General features: G+C 29.4%; 1 protein-coding gene across 1 annotated transcript; it reads right to left on the bottom strand.

Moving 5' to 3' along the window:
- Positions 1-19,439: 19,439 nt before the first annotated feature.
- LOC136083667 (uncharacterized) lies at positions 19,440-21,220 on the bottom strand. Its single transcript, XM_065803206.1, has 2 exons — positions 20,968-21,220; positions 19,440-20,799 (listed from the first exon to the last, which is right to left on the bottom strand). Exons 1-2 carry the CDS (start codon positions 21,143-21,145, stop codon positions 19,646-19,648), a joined length of 1,332 nt encoding a protein of 443 aa, XP_065659278.1. The 5' UTR covers positions 21,146-21,220; the 3' UTR covers positions 19,440-19,645.
- Between the last annotated feature and the right edge of the window lie 3,061 nt (positions 21,221-24,281).

Below are 24,281 nucleotides of genomic sequence, written 5' to 3'. Positions count from 1 at the left end.
GAGGGGAAGGGGGGGGGGTCTGGAGATTTTTGAGAATTTTTGACAAGGGGTGGGGGGGGGGGTGAGGTCAAGAAAAGTTACTTTTTTAAATAAATTTAGTTAGTTTGTTACTAGTCATGCATACTTACTTAGATACTAGTCATGCCTACTGACCGAGAAAAAAAATATCAAAACGAGACTAACACATGTCAAGATCAGACGGCCAGCCACTTGCAATCAAAGTTACTCATTTAGAGAGAGATCTTGGAGTTCTTATCTCAAATGATCTTAAACGTAATGCTCAAGTTTTAGCAGTTGCGGTGAACGCTAACCGCTTCTTAGAGAGGCTGAAAAAAACTTTTCGCAGCCGTAGTTTTTCAGTGTGGAAAGAAGTGTACACCACTATGTTTGTCCTCACCTTGAGTACGCTATCCAAGGGTTGTCACCTTACCAACGGGCAGACGTAGAAAAGCTAGAAAAAGGTTCAAAGCAGTGCCATAAAAACCATTTCTGAGATTAAGCATTGCACCGCCGAGCAGCGAAGAGTCATGTTAGGTCTTACGACAATTGAAGAAAGAAGAATAAGAGGTGATTTAATTCTGATGTTTAAATTCATGCGTAAATTTGATGAAATAAGCTTTCACGTATTATTCAATCGTCCTTCGTCGTCAAAGTATACTAAGCGTGGTCATAGTCAAAGACTTGCACAGCAAAGAGTACTCAACTGCATGCTATGAGAGAAATTCTTCACGAACCGTATTGTGTTGCAGTGGAATGCAACACAACCTGTCGCAAATAGTAATTGACGCGACTTCCGTCAACATTTTCAAAAATCGATTAGATGAACATTTAAATTAGTTAAATGAAAACTTTTAAACGATAATAGGAAATAAATTCTCTCCACATATGTTTCCAGTATTCTATAATGTTCTTAAAGTAAGAAACTTGTGTCGCAGATGTGCAAAAGTATCTTAAAACTGTTAGTATAGAGGTGCCTGATGCAACACATCTTTATTTGTAATTTAAACATTGCGAACATTCATGATTTTTCAAAAAACTATAAATTTACTAAGGATTTTTGTAAATATTTTAAATTATTGACCACTAAAATAAAATAAACTAAACTTAAAAAAAAGAAAACCTTTGTAGTCTTGTGTTACATACCCACCCAACTTTAAGTATTTTAATGACATTTTTTATATTCTACTTTTTTTAAACCGTGTTGTGCTTTAAAAATACCTGACACATACAGAACTAAATGAGCACTGGCGAGATGTTTACTCGTAACACTATTATTTTTTCAAAGTTTGTGTTTGTAGGCCTGATGTAAAAACAAATAAAGATTCATGTAAATACATAATCTACATTATAATATTTAAATATTTATACCAAAACCGGCAACCTGCAGCTTGCAAGCAAGTTGTCGACCCTAGTATAAACATTTGATGTTAAAATTTCAATGTTATTAGACGACTCTCTAGCTCCATGCACAAATAATATTACAATATTGAAAACAAGATGTTAGTAGCTTTTTAAAAACTAGAAAATTTTTATTAAAATTTTCTAGTTTTTAAAAAGATTGCTAACATCTAGTCTTAAAAGATTGCCAACCCTTTGTTTAAACAAATTACCAAATGCATTATTTTGTTATGCTAGACTCTATTAGAATTAGTTTGCTTTCAATGTGGAATTGGATTAGGTCTAAAGTTAAAGTAAGGAGGATTGGCACATTCACGTTTTGCGACTCTGCACTGTTCATAAATTATGATAAAAATATTATGATAATTGTTTAACATTATCTAGGAGTAGGTTCCTTTGACGGGCACGTTAGTTACTACCGTTATCCCAAATTACCTTAATGCTAACATTATCCATGCAAAAACAATATATATATATATATATATATATATATATATATATATATATATATATATATATATATATATATATATATATACATATATTTCATAACTTTCAGATTAATTATATACTTATTTTTTAAGTTTGCAGTTAGTAATCGTAATATAACAACTTAAAAATATAAATTTGTTTTGTTAAAAAAGATTTTTAGGATCTTATCAAAAATTTCAATAGTTACAATTTCTTTATCATAGTATGAATTTCGGAAAACATCGAGGAATATTCTCCTCCATCAAAGTTTTAATGTTTCTATTTGTTCTTTTAAATTCCATATCTGGAACAATTTTTTTATTATTGACATAATATCGACTTGCAGTTCTTCGATAAGTTGAGTGAATTTAATCTTTTTTACTTTTTATCGTGCACTGAAAGAAGTTTAAACCAATAGTGTTGCATGTAGTAATCACTTTTACTCCTATTCACTTTTTGTTCAGAGCAAACCTTTGTAATTTTAAATGGTTATATATATTTAAAAAATGTTTATGAGTTAAAAGTTGAATGAAGTTTTTTTTTCTAAGCATTTTACTTTTAAACACTTTTTCTTGAAGTGGTAAACTACTGCTACAACAACAATTTGAAAATGTTTAATTATTTTTCATATTTTTTAAATTTTACATGAGAAAATAGGGGGGGGGGGGGGGTAAATTAGTTGTTGACGTAATTTTATAGGGGGGTCTCTGAAAGTTTGACAAGGGAAGAGGGGGAGATGGAAATTTCGAAAAAATTTATGACGTAATTAATGGACAGCCCCTTTGAATCAATTGTAAAGTAACTTTTAAATAAGTTATACTATTCAAATAAAATAATAAAATTTAAAGGTGATACTCAAAAAATATGGCAAGTCATTAAAGAAGTAATTGGAAAAAAAAAACTTAAGCTTAAATTTAGTATCAAAAATAAAACACAGTGAGTTTAACAAAAAGAAATACTTGACTCCTAGCAAATCAGTTATGGAAAATGCTGAGTTAACTGAAAAAGAATCATTAGATGCTGTGCATTCATTAAAATTAAACAAAGCACAAGGACTTGATAATGTTAGTAGTAATGTTGTAATTAAATGTATTTTCTATATTTAAAAAGTTATTTTGCATATATTTAATCTTTCGTTTAAACTCTTTCCAAAAAAACTTAAAATTGCAAGAGTAATACCAGTTTTTAAATCTGGAGATGATACTAATATTTCTAACTATAGACCTATTTCCCATTCTTACTTGCGTCTCGAAAATACTAGAACGTATTATGTATAACAAATTATACTCATTTTTTAGAAAAAAATAATATTCTTTATAACAAACAATTTGGCTTCAAAACAGGGTACTCTACAGATCATTCAATTCTTTATCTCATTCAGATTATTTTTCAAGGTTTTGACAAAAACAAGTTCACTTTATGTGTTTTCATAGATCTTAGTAACGCGTTCGATACTGTTGATCATAGTATTATAGTTAAAAAATTAGAAAACTTCGGAATCAAAAATATAAACATAGCTTGGCTCAAAAGCTACTTATCTAATAGAAAACAATGTATTTCATGCGGCAATAAAAAAACTAACAATATGACAATTACCAGCGTTCCTCAAAGATCTATATTAGGACCACTTTTATTTTTAATCTATATTATCCCAGTTAACAATAGTACATGGGTCATATATATGACCTATGTGGGCTGTTTTATGGGTCCTATGTAGGAAGCCTATCTGAGACCCATAAAAATTTGTCCGCGGTTTATCAATGGGTCCTATATGGGCTAGTCCATATAATTAGCCCATATTGGACCCAACAAACTCCTATGTTTTTATTTTGTTTTTCTTAACACAGTTTTTCATGGCTGGCCCATATTGGACCCAACAAACTCCTATATTATTTTATTTACTTTGACCCATACATAATTTTTTATGGTTAGCCCATATTGGACTCAATAAACTCCTATTTCTTTTTATTAACTTTATTATACTTTTATTTTATGACCTAATGGCGTATTCGATGGTTAGCCCATATTGGACCCAATAAACTCCCTTTTTTTGGGACCTATATTGAACTTTTTTAAATTTATATATATTAGATAAAAACAATAACAATATGAGTATAATATATATTTCCTATTAATGTAAATATTATATTATACAAAAAAAGTTATAAATAAATTAGAGCTTGTTAGACTGTTTTCTTGCTTCGCCACGCTTAGCTCTCCATCTCGATCGCGAGCACCAATAAGCCATTTTGCAAGGGACATTTCGAAATCTTTCATCGTACATGTCGACGTCAGGTTGTTAAGCTTTAAGGCTTCTATAAAAAATAATACATTTCCAATAGTTAATGAATCTTAAATACACAATATTATTATCGTCTTTGAAAATCTAAACCATAAGGGTTTTTACTAAACATAACACAATTTTTAATACTAACCAAACAAAATTTACTTATGTTCAATTATATTTAATATCTGAAAAAATAGCAGAAAAATATTACCAAAATTTATTTAAAACTATGAATACTCATTATAAATCACTTGAAATAGCTTAGTACCCTTTAACACTCTTCTTGACTGCCCTCGCTGACAATTAAATTGCAGAACTAAGTTATTGTTTAACAACTGCTGCATCATACGGCGAATAGCTTCGTCGACTTTTCTCCCTCCGATACCGGCTAGAAAGTTAACCTTCAAAATTTAATCAAACATATTAAAATAATTTAAAAAAGATTATCTTAAACAATATAAAAATTAAAAATTTATTATATAATAGCAAAAATGCATATACAGTATATATGAATGATACATGATATTTACTAAACACCAGAATACTGGTATTGCAATATTTAAATACGATAGACTAAAAATATTATGCTAAAATTAATAAAGCTTAAATAAAGTTCATCATAAAATAGGAAAGAAATATATATAAATAGTTGCTTCTACTTATCTATATTGCTTTCCTATTTTATATTGAACTGTACATTAAACTAATATGTCCTAAGTCATAAGTATTATCTTACAATTATGTTTGCAATGTTGATATCTTTAAGCTTCGTTTCAATTGCATCAAAAGCTTTCATGGTGTCTATTGGAAATATTATCCCGTCTGGTAACCGTGAAGCTTGCACCATTACATTGCCTTGACTAAGCATAGCATTTAGCATGTTGGTGTGGATAGCCTGGGTTTGCTGAATATCCACACACACTTTCAGCAACTGTACCACCAATCCATGCATTGTTTGATCTTGGAAAAGTGTAAATAATTACTTACATTATCACATGTATAGTCATTTAATCTGAAAAAAACCAAATAATCAACAATCAATAATCACTTACTAGATATATTATTGAAAGATAATGCACTCCCAATGTTTTGTACTGTTACAACATCTAAAATAGTGCTAACTGAACTATAACACCATAAATAATAAAAATCAAATTACTAACAACTGATTCAGCTTGAGATCAAGTACATTAAAAAATATGCAAGGTACGCATTCAAAATTATAAAACTAAACATCAAGTTTTTTAAATTATGTAACTCACCAATATTTGAAACTGGTGATGTTGTTGTTACCGTCCTTGACATACAACCTGTTGTCGTGTTTGATAATTGAGTACACTGGGTCGGTGTCATCAATGCTGCTACTTCAAGAGATGAAAATATTTTCATATTTTTATTTCATAAGATATTGGCATAATGGGTAAAGTTGTTATCAATGTTGGTGAATTTGATGCCGTAACAGAAAATGGCACAGAAAATGAAGGGGGAAGAATTTGAGTTGTGGCACTAAGTTGAGTTTTCCCAACTAATTTTTTTTTCTCAAGAGGAAAATAATCAATGTCATTTTCAAATACTATTTCAGATTTAAAATCTGATGAAATTTTTTTTAGTTGCAATCCTAAACACTAAATGTAATTATCACCAAATATTTTCTAGAATAGTTTGAAAACATTTGAAATTATTCAATTAAAAACTATAAAACTAAACACCAATACACTCAACACTAGTACAATTATTGAGCAGACAGTACTTTTATTATTACCTTTTTCGCCTAATAGGTACATCTTTTTCTTCAGCCTCCTGTTCCGTAAAATTTAAGTCAGAAGTATCTTCTGCATGTTGTAGCTTTTCTCTTGCTCTTGTGTAAGTTGCTAAATAAGTTAAAATAATGATTAAGACGTTCAAAATATTTATTGGCCTGGTCATGACATTAACTGATCTAATATTGGGGATTCTAAATAATTCAAAAAATTGCCAACTTTTATAAACAACATTGGTAATAATCACAAAACAATAACAATGTCCCATACCAGCTTTTCCCAAGACACGAATTTGGAACTCATCCCATGGAGCATCAGGTGCCACTCTATTTTTTGCCATCTTTTGCGCTTTTGTTGATAATTTTTTTGTTGGCCACAAACAAAATTCTTCTTGGTCTGAAACAAACCAATTTGTAGAAATAACTTCTACTTGATTTGTCTCACAAAATTCTATTACAGCATAAGCCATAACTAAGTTTTTCGAAGTAAAATATTTGAACTAAATACAAAATTGTTTATAGATAAGTATGTAATATTAAAGTTACTTTTTAAACTAAAAGTATCGTTAAATTTAAACAAATTTAGATTATACATTAAACCATTAGTATAAAAAATAAAGGTGAAACCACTAAACAATAATTTTGCTGTTTTTAAAATTGGTTTAAATGTTCATATGATCTACTCAAATTGATGTGGTTGAATAAATATTCAACCATAATGTTTTTATACCAAAATTTGACACAAAAGCTATATAACTAAATTTTAAAACTTCAATATTTTTTTTATCATTTATGTTAATTTGATTTTAAATACACCAAAAATAAGATAATAATTTTTTTCAAATTTACATTTATATACAAACAAAAAAAAAAAAATTAATTGTATAATACATAGACAAAAAAATACAAATCTATTAACAACATATTCAATAAATTTATTGACTGCATTAAAATTCAAAGTTTCAATCAAATTTTTGCATTACTTACTTCTGATGCAATAATGGTATAGCTAAATAGCTGCTATTATCTAAAGGCATGATGACAAACTTTATTTCAAGATCTAATATATTGGCATACCTTAAAAGACCGGAAATTTTTTTTACAACAACTATTTCCAATAGAGACGACTCGAGTGGATGATCAAAAAAGGAACTGCATTCCGCAACAGAATTGTAAACAACAAGAATTTCATTATTATTTGATAGAATTATATTTTTGACAAAAGATAATATCCCATGAATTTTAAAACAACTGTCGCGTAAAGAAATTGAAACAAAATACTTTTTTCCATTGTAGTTTTTATATTGTTGATAATATCCTGAAGGCAAATTTGGAGGCATCATACCTGTTGAATGTTTTCTTTGTAAAAGTTTAGCAGCTCCTTGTTCAACAGACATTGATTTTCTATTTTGAAGTGTAGCAAACGCTTTCTCCTCACATAGATTAATAATTTGAGCTATTGGATTATGTGGTTTACAGATGAGTTTTTTAATAATACCCAATTTATTTTCGAAAGGAAAAGCTGAAACATTATCTAGTGCTCCATATATTCTGCAGTCTTGAACCAAGTGATTTAATGTGTGAACATTATACACCAGTTGATTATCACCGTATATTATACGGAAGTTTTGAACAAAATTTATCATCAACTTTTCTGCATAATCACGATAGTGTTCACATGCAGCATATCTTGGACATAACAAAAGAATCATTGCTATAGAAAGTGTCAAAAAGTTTTGATACATGAGTTGTGGCAAAACATTGTGAAGTACAACTGCTCCAGAATATAACAAAAACTGTCGAAGCTCGGTAGCTTTCCATTTTCTTGGTTGCATACAAAATGCATTACGCATTGCCTTTCTTAATGAACACAAATTTGCTAATATTCTGCGAATAGTGTTAGACGACTGCCTACATTGAAATTCACCCTTATTCCATAAACAGGTAATTTTGCCAACCACACCAAGGCAAACTCGAAGCATATAATCTAAAGGGAAATTAGAAACCATGCCAATATTAAGTTCAGTAAGCGGAGATACCATATTGGGAGTATGATGTTCTTCATCCTTTTGCGCAAGAAAATCTTCATCAGTTCTTAAAGGTGCATCTAATTTTGGGAAAGTCATTTTATTTGAACAATAAACACCTTCTTGTGTGCATCGCTCACAGGCATTATAACCGCAATGCCCTTTAATGCATTTTATAAAGGCTCTTGCGGGTGCATCACAAATAACAGCATTTATAGTTACTTTATAGTGTTTATCTATGAAATGCATACCTTCAACACCCAGTTGTTTCATTTCTGTAACAAAATCGTTTAAATAATCAAACAGTGAAGATGGTTTCGTTATACCTAAATAGAGTCCAATAATAAAAACATCATTTAAAGATACTTCAATTATAGAACCTAAAATAGGCCATAGCTGCACATTTGAGCTACGAAAAACTGGTAGACCATCAATATTGATATTTAGTCTTAGATTTAGACAATCAGCAGGCAACTTCTTTGTTTGTAGGAGCTTTCTAATGGCATTTTCAACTCCAACATGATAATACACACCGCCTGCAACTACTTTTTGTACAACACTAGATGGTGTTTTTAATAAAGTTCTAGCATCTTTCGGAACATAAACGCCCACATTTTGAAATATTTTTTACAAAGCATTAACAGCCCTATGTGAAACATTGAATTCTGTTATCCATTGTCGAAGTTCTTCTTGTATATTGTAGTCATCAGTGCTCAATGAACTTGAAATTGACTCATTATCAAAATCATTGCTAAATTCTGATAATTCATTGTAGACAAAATCATTATTTAAAGTTGAACAAGTTCCATATGATGGAATTTCTGTACATGCATTTTGTGGCATGTTACAGGATACATGTGAATCATGTGTAGATATAATTTCAATCCCATTGTTTAATATCACTTCTTCATTCATTAAATTATCTTGACTTAAATTAGTTAGCATTGTGCTTACAATTTTTTGTACTTTACGTCGCTGAGTTCTGGAACATCTTTCCATGTTATAAAAATAATTTTTTTCTAAAAAAGAGTACTTATGTTTCTTAAAAGCACAAAACTGTATTGCATTAATATATTAATGCAATAGAACATTATAAATAATGCCATTCACGAAAGTTATTAACATTAAACAAAGTAAATTTATCATTATGATAAATTTACTTTTATAAATTTATTTATAAAAGATATCTTAATAAAGCAATTTCTTAAATGATCGTTATTAATACTAAAACTGCATTGAGGCATTACACCTTAAAGAAATTATGTTTTAAATAAAATACAACAAAATAAAAATAACCTAACATCATCAATAACATCATTTTATGATTCATAAACTCTAAATTCACGAGGCGATTAGCCATTTTTAATTTTTCAATTTGACCTTTTTCATATCTGCCTCTATGTCAATTATTTTCAAATTTTAAACATAGATAAGCCCACGTTAAAACTAGACGGGTCCAGTAGAGTTTTATTATTTTGCTTTTTAACATATTTTTTGTTGTGTTTGCCCACATTGGTCCCGTAAATAAACCAACTATCAAACACACTTATGACCTATATGAGTCAGCCCATAATAGGCTCTTTGTGGACTTGCCCACTTCTAAATTTATATATAGGAAGCCCATATCAAAACCAGACGGGTCCCGTAAAGTTGTGCTCACTATTTATTAATTGTGTTTGTCCATATTGGTCCCGCAAATAAACCAAACATCAGGCGCACTTAGGACCCATATGAGGTTGCCAACAATCGGCTCTAAGTGGGCTTGCTTACAGGGATAACGATTGAAGCAAAGCTTCTAATATTCTAGATTCTGTCTTATTTGCTGATGACACAAATTTATTTTATTCTCATAGTGATATAACAACTTTATTAAAAACGGTCAACGTTGAACTTCTAAAACTAACCGAATGGTTAAATATAATAATATAATAAGTAAATATAATTAAAAAGTTAAATATAATAAGTTTTCAATTAATTTAACTAAAACTAAGTATACTATATTTCATCGACTCCATAAAAAGATAAAATCCCTCTTGCACTTCCAAAACTTATTATTGGAGAATACATCGTAAAAAGTGAATATTCAATGAAATTTCTAAGTGTAATTCTAGATGAAAACATAAATTGGAAAGACCACCTAAACGTGATTGAAAATAAAATTTCTAAAAATATCGGATTATTCTATAAAGCAAAACCATACTTAGATCAATCATGTTTGAAATACATATATTACTCATTTATTCACTCCTATCTTAATTATGCAAACATTGCTTAATGCAGCACCAATAAAATGAAGACAAAAAAGCTATTTAGCAAACAAAAACATGCAATTAGATTATTATCAAATGCACACCGCCTCTCACATTCTAGACCATTGCTCAACAATTTAGAAATATTAAATTTGTACCGAATAAATATATATCATCTGCTAATTTTTATGTATAAAACTAATAATAATAAAATACCAAATATCTTCATACCATTATTAAATAAAATTCAACATAAATTCATTCAAGTAAAAACTTTGTTTAACCCAAAACTATATATGAGTCAACCAAGTTCTCAATAACTATTAGAGGACCTAATGTATGGAATAAGATAATAAGTAATGAAATTAAAACACTTACAACTCTTGAACAGTTTAAACTAAAGCTAAAACTATTACTTTTAAATAATGAAAAACAGAGAATTATTTTTAAATCTATCTATAAAAGTATTATATTAGAAAATTATCTTTTAATCCCTACTTTGTTTGTCTGGAAAGGTCTAAAGTCTTTAATTATGTACATTATATTCAATTATATTATGAAAAAGTAATTATATAGGTTTACAGCATTTATGTACACATGTACGAGTATATGTATATGTGTACATGCGCATGTATGTATTCAATACTTTTTTAGACTATACAACATACACAAAAAGCAACAGTGTATCTGTATAGCTAATATATTCAGCTATTAAATGAATGTAATATGACGGATTTCAAAACATTAGTAACTGAGAAATAGAACAAAATTCACAAAATGGGAAAGTGATACAACCGTCCCAGACCCCTAGAGGTGATTCAAGGATTGCTATTACTGGTCTTTCCATAGGGACATTCATTTAAAGACACATTTTCAACAAATCTTTTTTATTAATAGAACAATTAAGCAAACAAGGTCTAATATATTATGTTTTTATACCCACAAGACAATACAACAAATAAAAAAAATCTATAAATCCTAAAAAATATATAAATGTGAATTATTTCACTAAACAATTAACAAAAATATTTCGAAGTCTAAAAATATTATGAAAAAAATAAATTATCGAGGCACTTAACCTATTTAAGTATTGTATCCAAAAAATAAACTGTGGCTCTCTTTATGACATTTACAAATGAAAAGCAATATCTCAAAAAATATCAAAAAAGGTAATAAAGAAAATATACAGTCAATTATAAAAACAAAAAACGACATCGAAACTTATAATTTAAGAATAAAGATTAACATTGAAATTGGCTCTACTACATTACTTACTAAATAAACAAAAATAAATCACAATGATCCCGTAACATAAAAAATATTTAGGAACTTCTCACCAAAATTACATAAAGTAACAAACTTTTATTCAGATTCACAATTTTTGCAAACATTTTATTGGTTTGATGTGCACAATCCTCATGTGCCCAATTTTTGAAGTCCATGCACTGAACCCACTTTTCGTAAGGTTTACTTTTATAGAAAGGCGTCAAACAAATAAAGCATAAACATTCGTCGCTATCGTCACCGCTGTCTATATTTTTCCTTACTTTTCTTTTTTAACTGCATGTTTTGTTTTGTTTTTATCCATTTTCATGACCTTTTCACAATTTTCCATTCCAATTTTTCCCTTTTCGGGTGTATCTGAGTACACTGCCGAATTTCTATTCTTTTTTCCTTTTGTGCTTTTCTTTCTAGGTGGAGCTTTCAAGAATGGGGGAACGCTTTCAGGATTAAAAACTGTTGACGTGGACGGTATTGGATCATCTGCAAAATTTTGTAGCCTGTTTTCTGACAATGGTGTCACTTCTGACATTTGTCTATTGTTTATCAATGGACTGTCTTCTGTAACTGGTCTGTTTTCTAGAATTGGTCTATCTTCTGGCATTGGTCTGTCCGTAACAAATAATGACGGAAAATTCAAGTCTGTAAAAACTTGTCTATTATATGGATAAAAATTTGGTACACCTAAACTCAGTTTGAATATTAGTAGACGTGAATGCTATTGGTAAAGCCGTTTAAACAATAGATGGTATGTTATGTATGGTCATAGTTTTACCTGGATTTATTTCGCATCCAAGCATCACTGGTAGAGTAAACAGCTTTTTTGAATGGGCCACATATAGAACGGTACAAAGGCTGCAATTTGTGTGAGCAATGAGGTGGGAAAGATAAAACTACTATTCCATTTTCACTACAATAATCCAATGCCCGAATTGAAATATGTGACAAATGATTATCCAAAAGGAGGAGAATTTTTCTGTCTTTTGATGACGATGTGTACTTTTGAAAGTGCTTCAAAAATATCAGGAATTCATTTTCCTGCATCCAGCCACTGCTGTTGCCAGCGCCAATACTTCCCACTGGACCGTCTCTGACAAAGTGATCCTGATATCTAATCCGAGAAAATACAAACATAGGGGGTATATAATTTCCTATAGCATTCATTGCACATGCAACGGTTAACCAGATTTCCACGTTCGGCAGAAGTTAAGGCGCTGCCCTGATGAGATCCTCTTTTCGTCACAATTTTACATGGTTTCTGTACCGTTGTGACATAGGTTACATCTACGTTGTATATGTCTTTTGGTTCAAATTTGTGTTTGTCAAGAACCTTTTCGTAATTTTTAAGAAATAAATTCACATTTGCTTCATTGAAGCTTGTAGCCCTTGCTAAGCTAGGGGCTTGGGCGCATCTTATTGACAATTCCGGTTGTCGTTTCATGAAGCCGCTGAACTAATCTTCCCCTGCACATTTGTTATTTTTCCATTGTAACGGCATATTGAGCTCATATATAGATGCCATTTCATATGCCAGTCTTCTTATTTCCCGCGGCGAAAATCCGTAATATATATCAGCTGCCATCATTATATTTCTTCATAGAAATTTCGTGGTCAGCAGTAAAAACTTTGTTCCATGCTTGGTAACCAACATTTACAGATTCGTTTGATGTTTTTCTTTTTAATATATACCTTCGTAATGACGCATAGCAAAAACCATGCTTTTGTGCAGCTTTTCTATTAGAAACTCCCTCTTTGACTACATCATTGTAGGCAGATTCGTACAAAGATTGGGGTCGGCTACCCCTATCTGTTCTTTTTACGCAGTTTTGGGGCATTCTAAAGTAGAAAAAATCCATTTTAGTTTATAACAATGAATTTAATATGTGTTCAATAAAATTTTTTTGACATTTTCTGTGCTCTTGCCAACATTTACTAAATATTTTATAAAAAAGGCTTAAATTATAAAACCTGTATACTTCGTTACCTACAAGTAAAATACAGAGGTACGAACCACTTCGAACAAAAAAATTTTTTATTTTGTCAGTTCGAATGCAAATAAGCCATAACAAAAATATATATATATATATATATATATATATATATATATATATATATATATATATATATATATATATATATATATATATATATATATATATATAATATATAGTATCTTTCAATTGTAAATTAACTTTTATGTTTTCATTTTTTCATGTTTACTTTTTTTTTGTTGTTGTTGTTGGTTTTTGTTTTCTTGAATGAATTTTTTAAATTTTCTTTTAATGAATAACTCTGAAATTTGAATATATATATAGCATTGCATGACCGTAAGTTAACCTTTATGTTATTGAGATTAAATTACTTCCTTAACTTTTATTAAAAATATCTTCGAAAGACTCTATTAAACTATTTTGCATTTTATATAAACTTCTTTGAAACATTTTGTTTTTTTCTCTCATTTTTAATTTTTGATTTTAGTTCTGCAGAAGATGCATGACTGATTGATGTTGCAAGAGCAACACTACCTCTTTAAATGTTTTAAAAAGTTGCGAATTTAATTGGCTTTATATATTTCTTTTCTTTTCTCTTTGTCTCCTGGCTTAAAGTCTAAATTACTTTCCCCGTAAGCAAGCCCACTTAGAGCCAATTGTTGGCAACCTCACTTGGGTCCTAAGTGCGTCTGATGTTTGGTTTATTTGCGAGACCAATATGGACAAACACAATTAATAAATAGTGAGCACAACTTTGCGGGACCCGTCTGGTTTTGATATGGGCTTCCTATATATAAATTTAGAAGTAGGCAAGTCCACATAGGGCCTATTATGGGCTAACTCATATAGGTCATAAGTGTGTTTGATAGTTGGTTTATTTATGGGACCAATGTGGGCAAACACAACAAAAAATATGTTAAAAAGCAAGATAATACAACTTTACTGGACCCGTCTAGTTTTAATGTGGGCTTATCTATGTTTAAAATTTGAAAATAATTGACATAGAGGCAGATATGAAAAAGGTCAAATTGAAAAATTAAAAATGGCTAATCGCCTCGTGAATTTAGAGTTTATGAATCATAAAATGATATTATTGATGATGTTAGGTTATTTTTGTTTTGTTGTATTTTATTTAAAACATAACAATTTCTTTAAGGTATAATGCCTCAATGCAGTTTTAGTATTAATATTATTAATACTAAAACTGCATTGAGGTTGCACTGATCGTTATTATTAATAATAACGATCATTTAAGAAATTGCTTTATTAAGATTATCTTAAATCATAATGATAAATTTACTTTGTGATGTGTCATTGTTTCCTGTTAATAACTTCCGTGAATGGCATTATTTATAATGTTCTATTGCATTAATATATTAATGCAATACAATTTTGTGCTTTTGAGAAACATAAGTACTTTTTTAGAATAAAATTATTTTTATAACATGGAAAGATGTTCCAGAACTCAGCGTCGTAAAGTACAAAAAATTGTTAGCACAATGCTAACTAATTTAAGTCAAGATAATTTAATGAATGAAGAAGTGATATTAAACAATGGGATTGAAATTATATCTACACATGATTCACATGTATCCTGTAATTGGGGTGATGAAATAACAGAAATCAAATTGCCACAAAATGCATGTACAGAAACTCCATCATATGGAACTTGTTCAACTTTAAATAATGATTTTGTCTACAATGAATTATCAGAATTTAGCAATGATTTTGATAATGAGTCAATTTCAAGTTCATTGAGCAATGATGACTACAATATACAAGAAGAACTTCGACAATGGATAACAGAATTCAATGTTTCACATAGGGCTGTTAATGCTTTGTTAAAAATATTTCAAAATGTGGGCGTTCATGTTCCGAAAGATGCTAGAACTTTATTAAAAACACCATCTAGTGTTGTACAAAAAGTAGTTGCAGGCGGTGTGTATCATCATGTTGGAGTTGAAAATGCCATTAGAAAGCTCCTACAAACAAAGAAGTTGCCTGCTGATTGTCTAAATCGAAGATTAAATATCAATATTGATGGGCTACCAGTTTTTCGTAGCTCAAATGTGCAGCTATGGCCTATTCTGGAGCAGTTGTACTTCACAATGTTTTGCCACAACTCATGTATCAAAACTTTTTGACACTTTCCATAGCAATGATTCTTTTGTTATGTCCAAGATATGCTGCATGTGAACACTATCGTGATTATGCAGAAAAGTTGATGATAAATTTTGTTCAAAACTTCCGTATAATATACGGTGATAATCACCTGGTGTATAATGTTCACACATTAATTCACTTGGTTCAAGACTGCAGAATATATGGAGCACTAGATAATGCTTCAGCTTTTACTTTCGAAAATAAATTGGGTATTATTAAAAAACTCATCCGTAAACCACATAATCCAATAGCTCAAATTATTAATCGATGTGAGGAGAAGGCATTTGCTACACTTCAAAATAGAAAGTCAATGTCTGTTGAACAAGGAGCTGCTAAACTTTTACAAAGAAAACATTCAACAGGTATGATGCCTCCAAATTTGCCTTCAGGATATTATCAACAATATAAAAACTACAATGGAAAAAAGTATTTTGTTTCAATTTCTTTACGCGACAGTTGTTTTAAAATTCATGGGATATTATCTTTTGTCAAAAATATAATTCTATCAAATAATAATGAAATTCTTGTTGTTTACAATTCTGTTGCGGAATGCAGTTACTTTTTTGATTATCCACTCGAGTCGTCTCTATTGGAAATAGTTGTTGTAAAAAAAATTTCCGGTCTTTTAAGGTATGCCAATATATTAGATCTTGAAAAAAAGTTTGTCATCATGCCTTTAGATAATAGCAGCTATTTAGCTATACCGTTATTGCATCAGAAATAAGTAATGCAAAAATTTGATTGAAACTTTGACTCTTTTAATGCAGTCAATAAATTTATTGAATATGTTGTTAATAGATTTGTATTTTTTTGTCTATGTATTATACAATTTAATTTTTTTTGTTTGTATATAAATGTAAATTTGAAAAAAAGTTATTATCTTATTTTTGGTGTATATAAAATCAAATTAACATAAATGATAAAAAAATACTGAAGTTTTAAAATTTAGTTATATAGCTTTTGTATCAAATTTTGGTATAAAAACATTATGGTTGAATATTTATTCAACCACATCAATTTGAGTAGATCATATGAACATTTAAACCAATTTAAAGACAGCAAAATTATTGTTTAGTGGTTTCACCTTCTATTTTTTATAATAATGGTTTAATGTATAATCTAAATTTGTTTAAATTTAACAATACTTTTAGTTTAAAAAGTAACGTTATTACATACTTATCTATAAACAATTTTGTATTTAGTTCAAATATTTTACTTCAAAAAACTTAGTTATGGCTTATGCTGTAATAGAATTTTGTGAGACAAATCAAGTAGAGGTTATTTCTACAAATTGGTTTGTTTCTGACCAAGAAGAATTTTGTTTGTGGCCACCAAAAAAATTATCAACAAAAGCGCAAAAGATGGCAAAAATTAGAGTGGCACCTGATGCTCAATGGGTTGAGTTCCAAATTCGTGTCTTGGGAAAAGCTGATATGGGACATTGTTATTGTTTTGTAATTATTGCCAATGTTGTTTATAATAGTTGGCAATTTTTTGAATTATTTAGAATCCCCAATATTAGATCAGTTAATGTCATGACCAGGCCAATAAATATTTTATACGTCTTAATTAAGACGTATTAAGTCTTAATTAAGATGTCTTAATTAAGACGTATTAAGACTTAATTAAGACGTAAAATAATGATTAATCATTATTTTAACTTATTTAGCAACTTACACAAGAGCAAGAGAAAAGCTACAACATGCAGAAGATACTTCTGATTTAAATTTTACGGAACAGGAGGCTGAAGAAAAAGATCTACCTATTAGGCGTAAAAGGTAATAATAAAAGTACTTTCTGTTCAATAATTGTACTGGTGTTGAGTGTATTCATGATATTCATATGAACTCCAAACGTCCGCAAAACTTTGTATCCGCCATGATGGGTGGCAAAAAAATGTAAACAAATATTAGATACAAAAAGCCGATCTGTTGTAATTGATTTAAATTCTTCTTTGCTTACAATTATGCGATCGCAGTATTACGAGAGTCTTAATTTGGAAGCAAAAAAGAGATACGAAGAAAAATTATCAGTTCTAGAGATTATTTTTGACCCGTATTCTTTATCAGAAAAAGACTGTGAACTAACTAATAACTTAGACGAATGGCCTAATTTAACTTTTGCTGATATATACAGCTATCTAATCAACTTTCCTAGTCAGTTTACAAGTTCTAGTTTAAAATCTTACAAAGGTCTTGAGTCTTACAACTATGTAACTACTGGTCTTGTTCACAACGTTCTTGTAAAGTTCATTCATGGTGTAAAGTCTATTTATATTGTTACCAGTCGTGTAAGACATGGTCAGAGCATTTTTTCTAAAACTCCAACAAGGGTATGGGTTAGCATTCAAGGAGATGGTGAAGTTATAAATGTACATTGCACATGTATGGCAGGTTTAGGCGAAGTCTGTTCTCATATTGGAGCATCATTATTTTATTTAATGTTAACATCTGATTATCGGAAAAGAAATAACGATGATGCTTGTACATCTCAATTATGTGCTTGGTTGCCGCCAAACCTTAAGGAAGTTACTTATTTGCCACTTTCACAAATTAATTTTACCGATCCTAAAAAAAAATTTGAAGCAAAAGTAAAGAACAAAACACGAGCAAAACCTTATATCGAAAAAGCCTCATCCGTTCCAATTCCAAGTAAATCAGAAATTGCTAACTTTTACAGTAAAATATCATATAATGCAAGAGATAGTGTAATTCTTCGTATAATTCCTGAATATAGTTATAAATATATACCTTTAGTTGCAAAACTTAATACAATCATTTTTAACTTTTACAAAAGAGAATATGAACAATTAAAGTATCATGAACTCGTGCAACTTTCAAATAAAACTTTTTTAGATATAAAAATAACTGCAGATGAAATTAAATTGATTTCAGATCATACAAAAAGTCAATCCCAATCAAGTTTATGGTTTAGAGCACGTGCTGGGGTTATAACAGCTAGTAAATTTAAAGCTTGTTGTCATTCAAATATAGCCATGCCTTCTAAAAATTTAATAATGCAAATATGTTATCCATCACAAAATAAATTTATTACCAAAGCAACAAAGTATGGTTGTGATAATGAAATTGTAGCTAAAAATTATTTAAAATCACATCTATTAACAACTCACAAAAATGTTGAAATTTTTGATTGTGGATTGCTTAGAACACCCAGATGGCCATACCTCGGAGCAACTCCTGATGGTATTATGAAATGTACATGCTGTTCTCATGAATACATAGTTGAGATAAAATGTCCATTTAAATGCACAAAAAGAAATGCCTTTGAACTGGCAAATAATGATAAAGAGTTTTGCATGGAAATAAAGGATGGAAAACACTATTTAAAAAGAAATCATCAATACTATTATCAAGTTCAGCTACAAATGTTAATTTCAAATATTCCGATTTGCTATTTTATTGTGTATAATGGTGAAGCTAGTCTAATTGAAAAAATTTATGTTGATAAAGAATTCCTCACTGAAAACTTAAACAAAGCAAGAGATTTTTTTATCTTAGCGATATTGCCTGAACTCCTAGCTAAATGGTATTCTAGAAATCATAATACTTTTGTAAATATTGGGGAATTAAAACAAAGTAACAATTTTGAAACAATATGTACTTGCGGTGAAATCAAAGAGAGTATTATAATTAAATGTTTCGATTTAACTTGCGTTATAAAAACCTATCATCTTAATTGTCTTGGACTCACAAGCAAACCAATTGGAAAATGGTTTTGCCCATATTGTTGCCACAAGAAAACCAGAATTAAAAAAAAAAAAGTTTTAAATGAATAAATAAACATAACACTACATTTATGTATTTTTTTATATATTAAAATAAAAGTCAATCAATAGGGACTACTCCACAACAAAGGTTACATAAAGCAGAACAAACAGTTAAAATATCATTTAGTTTACATATTCCATCATCTGTTCGACTGATTAGTTTATTAGGAAGTATTCCTTGCAAAATTGTGTATTTATTTCTTAAGAGCCCAATTAAACGTTCAACGTGTATTCATACACGGGCAATCTCTCGAGTCCAATCAACTTCTATTTGAGATAACTGAGACTTTCCTCGTGTAAAAGCAGGATGTTTTAATTCTGCACAATATAAACCAACGGAATCTGCAATTGTAAAACCTCTGTCTGCTAACACCTGATCTCCAATAAGTAAATTATTTAATATTCCAGAATTTTCTGTAATATAAACGTCAGATACTCTTCCACCCCAAGCTTCTGTAACAAATGATATTGAGCCTTGTGGAGTAATGCCAATTAAAACTTTAACAGTATTATGGTGCTTATATTTAGAAAAAGTTTGAGCTCTAGCTGTCAGATCTTTTGGTTTTTCAATAAAAATCTCAAAACAGTCAATAATAACAATACATTTAGGAAAAAATTCTCGAAAACAAGTTGGCATTGTTCTCCTTAATATATCTCTCTCTGGCCACTTTATTAAAAAGGATAGTCTGCGTGCCATTACAAGAAGCCATTTTTCAAAGATTCGTGATACGGTTGATTGACTTATCCCAAATCTATACGCTATATCTTGTTCCAGCAAATTAAGACGCAGTTTCATTAAAACAATACAAAATTCTTGCAACTTTGTCATAGTTGAAGCATTATTAGATGGCACGTAGTTTTCAATTAAGTTAAAAACATGTTTAAAAACATGTATATCAGGAAGACCTGTATAAAATTGAACTTTCTTTTTGTCTTTTATTAGTTTAAAAGTAGCCTCATCAATTTGATTTTTTAATTTTTTGTTTTTCTTGACGAGTGCAGTATTTACATTTTTTAATTTTTGTATAATATATTTAGATTTCATATTTTCCTTTTGAAGAAGTTCAATTTCTGCTTTACTGTCTTCTTTTAGTTTTTTAATTGAATTTTTAAACTTCTCGTTTTCTTCTCTTAACTCTCTTATAATTTTGATAGTTTCGGATTCTTCAACAATTTCTTCTTGAAAACAACTGTTAATACTATTTTCTTCAATAAGCACTTTTTCAGCATTCCTCTTCTTTAAACGATTTGATCTTTCTGAATATATTTTCTTTGATGAATGACATGACATGTCATTAAATTCAATAGGTATACCTTTATTGTTTCTGTTAACATTTTTAATGGAAGGAACAAAGTCAACATGATTTTTATCATCATTTTTTCTTCCTAAAAAATAAACATATATATGTTTATTATAAAAAATAAATAAATATATATATTGTTGTATATAAATATATATACCTATATATGCATGTATTTATATGTAAATTTATAAGTGCTCATGTGTTAATGTATTTAACATTTAATAAATTCATACAAAAAGACTTGACTTACCAGTAATAAAATGTTCACCGCAAATGTAAGCAAACTCCAAATTCGGCAAAATCTTTCTCTTTAAGAAAGCAATCCATAACCTCCTTCGCTCTACTTCTTTCGGAAACCTATGAAAAGAAATTGTGCTACCTTTAATTTTTCTGTTTCCACAGTATGGTGCGCAACAGCTTTTTACCATTTTTACTTTTGTTTACATATTTTTGCCACCCATCATGGCGGATATAAAATTTTGCGGACGTTCGGCGCTCATATGAATATCATGGATTGGTGTTTAGTTTTATAATTTTTAATTGAATAATTTCAAAGGTTTTCAAACTATTCTAGAAAATATTTGGTGATAATTACATTTATTGTTTAGGATTGCAACTAGAAATTTCATCAGATTTTGAATCTGAAATAGTATTAGAAAATGACATTGATTATTTTCCTCTTGAGAAAAAAAAATTAGCTGGGAAAACTCAACTTAGTGCCACAACTCAAATTCTTCCCCCTTCATTTTTTGTGCCATTTTCTGTTACAGCGTCAAATTCACCAACATTGTTAACAACTTTACCCATTATGTATATACCCAATATCTTATGAAACACCATTTTCATCTCTTGAAGTAGCAGCATTGATGACACCAACCCAGTGTACTCAATTATCAAACACGACAACAGGTTGTATGTCAAGGATGGTAATAACAACATCACCAGTTTCAAATATTGGTGAGTTACATAATTTAAAAAACTCAATGTTTAGTTTTATAATTTTGGATGCGTACCTTGCATATTTTTTAATGTACTTGATCTCAAGCTGAATCAGTTGTTAGTAATTTGATTTTTATTATTTATGGTGTTATAGTTCAGTTAGCACTATTTTAGATGTTGTAACAGTACAAAACATTGGGAGTGCATTATCTTGCAATAATATATCTATTAAGTGATTATTGATTGTTGATTATTTGGTTTTTTTCAGATTAAATGACTATACATGTGATAATGTAAGTAATTATTTACACTTTTCCAAGATCAAACAATGCATGGATTGGTGGTACAGTTGCTGAAAGTGTGTGTGGATATTCAGCAAACCCAGGCTATCCACACCAACATGCTAAATGCTATGCTTAGTCAAGGCAATGTAATGGTGCAAGCTTCACGGTTACCAGACGGGATAATATTTCCAATAGACACCATGAAAGCTTTTGATGCAATTGAAACGAAGCTTAAAGATATCAACATTGCAAACATAATTGTAAGATAATACTTATGACTTAGGACATATTAGTTTAATGTACAGTTCAATATAAAATAGGAAAGCAATATAGATAAGTAGAAGCAACTATTTATATATATTTCTTTCCTATTTTATGATGAACTTTATTTAAGCTTTATTAATTTTAGCATAATATTTTTAGTCTATCGTATTTAAATATTGCAATACCAGTATTCTGGTGTTTAGTAAATATCATGTATCATTCATATATACTGTATATGCATTTTTGCTATTATATAATAAATTTTTAATTTTTATATTGTTTAAGATAATCTTTTTTAAATTATTTTAATATGTTTGATTAAATTTTGAAGGTTAACTTTCTAGCTGGTATCGGAGGGAGAAAAGTCGACGAAGCTATTCGCCGTATGATGCAGCAGTTGTTAAACAATAACTTAGTTCTGCAATTTAATTGTCAGCGAGGGCAGTCAAGAAGAGTGTTAAAGGGTACTAAGCTATTTCAAGTGATTTATAATGAGTATTCATAGTTTTAAATAAATTTTGGTAATATTTTTCTGCTATTTTTTCAGATATTAAATATAATTGAACATAAGTAAATTTTGTTTGGTTAGTATTAAAAATTGTGTTATGTTTAGTAAAAACCCTTATGGTTTAGATTTTCAAAGACGATAATAATATTGTGTATTTAAGATTCATTAACTATTGGAAATGTATTATTTTTTATAGAAGCCTTAAAGCTTAACAACCTGACGTCGACATGTACGATGAAAGATTTCGAAATGTCCCTTGCAAAATGGCTTATTGGTGCTCGCGATCGAGATGGAGAGCTAAGCGTGGCGAAGCAAGAAAACAGTCTAACAAGCTCTAATTTATTTATAACTTTTTTTGTATAATATAATATTTACATTAATAGGAAATATATATTATACTCAGCATATTGTTATTGTTTTTATCTAATATCTATAAATTTAAAAAAGTTCAATATAGGTCCTAAAAAAAGGGAGTTTATTGGGTCCAATATGGGCTAACCATCGAATACGCCATATAGGTCATAAAATAAAATAAAAGTCTAATAAAGTTAAGAAAAGAAAATTGGAGTTTATTAAGTCCAATATGTAGTAACCATAAAAAATTATGTATGGGTCAAAGTAAATAAAAGAAAATAGGAGTTTGTTGGGTCCAATATGGGCCAACCATGAAAAACTCTGTTGAGAAAAATAAAATAAAAACATAGGAGTTGTTGGATCCAATAGGGGCTAATTATATGGACTAGCCCTTATAGGACCCATTGATAAACCGCGGACAAATTTTTATGGGTCTCAGATAGGCTTCCTACATAGGGCCCATAAAACAGCCCACATGGGTCCGATATATGACCCATATACTATTGTTAACTGGGTTGATATTTCAGTTTGATTTTCATCCATAACTCACTGTTGGCCATATAGTTTGTTGAACAACGTAGAGACTTTATGTTAAGTTAAACCTATATGAAATAAATTTAAATGCATTGAAGAATACAATCAACATAGAAAACGACTCGTTATCTATGTTGATTATAATCTTTCATTAACCTGTTGTTAATTTTAATGGAAAAAGACTTTAATTATTTAATTTTACCATTCTGCTCTAGAGCAAGAGGAACTTTGTTGGATTATGTATCATATATACAATAATATCGTAAATATTTTTAGTTACTTTTATTGTTTTAAATTTTGTTTAAATTATTTGAAGTTTAATTTATAGATTTTTTGTAATAACAAACATTTAAAATGTCTAAAGGGACTTATGCACCCTCAAAAAAAAAGGGACTTATGCACCCTCAAAAAAAAAGGGACTTATGCACCCTCAATTTTACCCTTTTGCCTCATTTGTGATCTTTACCATTTTTTCCAATTCTCTAAAAACTCTTTTCTACTTTTATAAAACACTTTAATAATTTTTTTTGTAACGTGCATCTAAAATGATTAAACAGGCTATGATGTCCCTCGATTTTACCTTTTTGCCCAACTGACGACTCTTAGCGCTTTGTTCAGATTTAAAAAAAAACACGTTTTTATTGTTATAAGACAAATATTCTTAATTGAAAAGGTTTCATT

This window comes from Hydra vulgaris, chromosome 08 (assembly GCF_038396675.1).
Source record: "Hydra vulgaris chromosome 08, alternate assembly HydraT2T_AEP".
Lineage (NCBI taxonomy): Eukaryota > Metazoa > Cnidaria > Hydrozoa > Anthoathecata > Hydridae > Hydra > Hydra vulgaris.
Note: the sequence above shows the minus strand (reverse complement) of the source record. Positions and strands in the feature narration are given on the sequence as shown.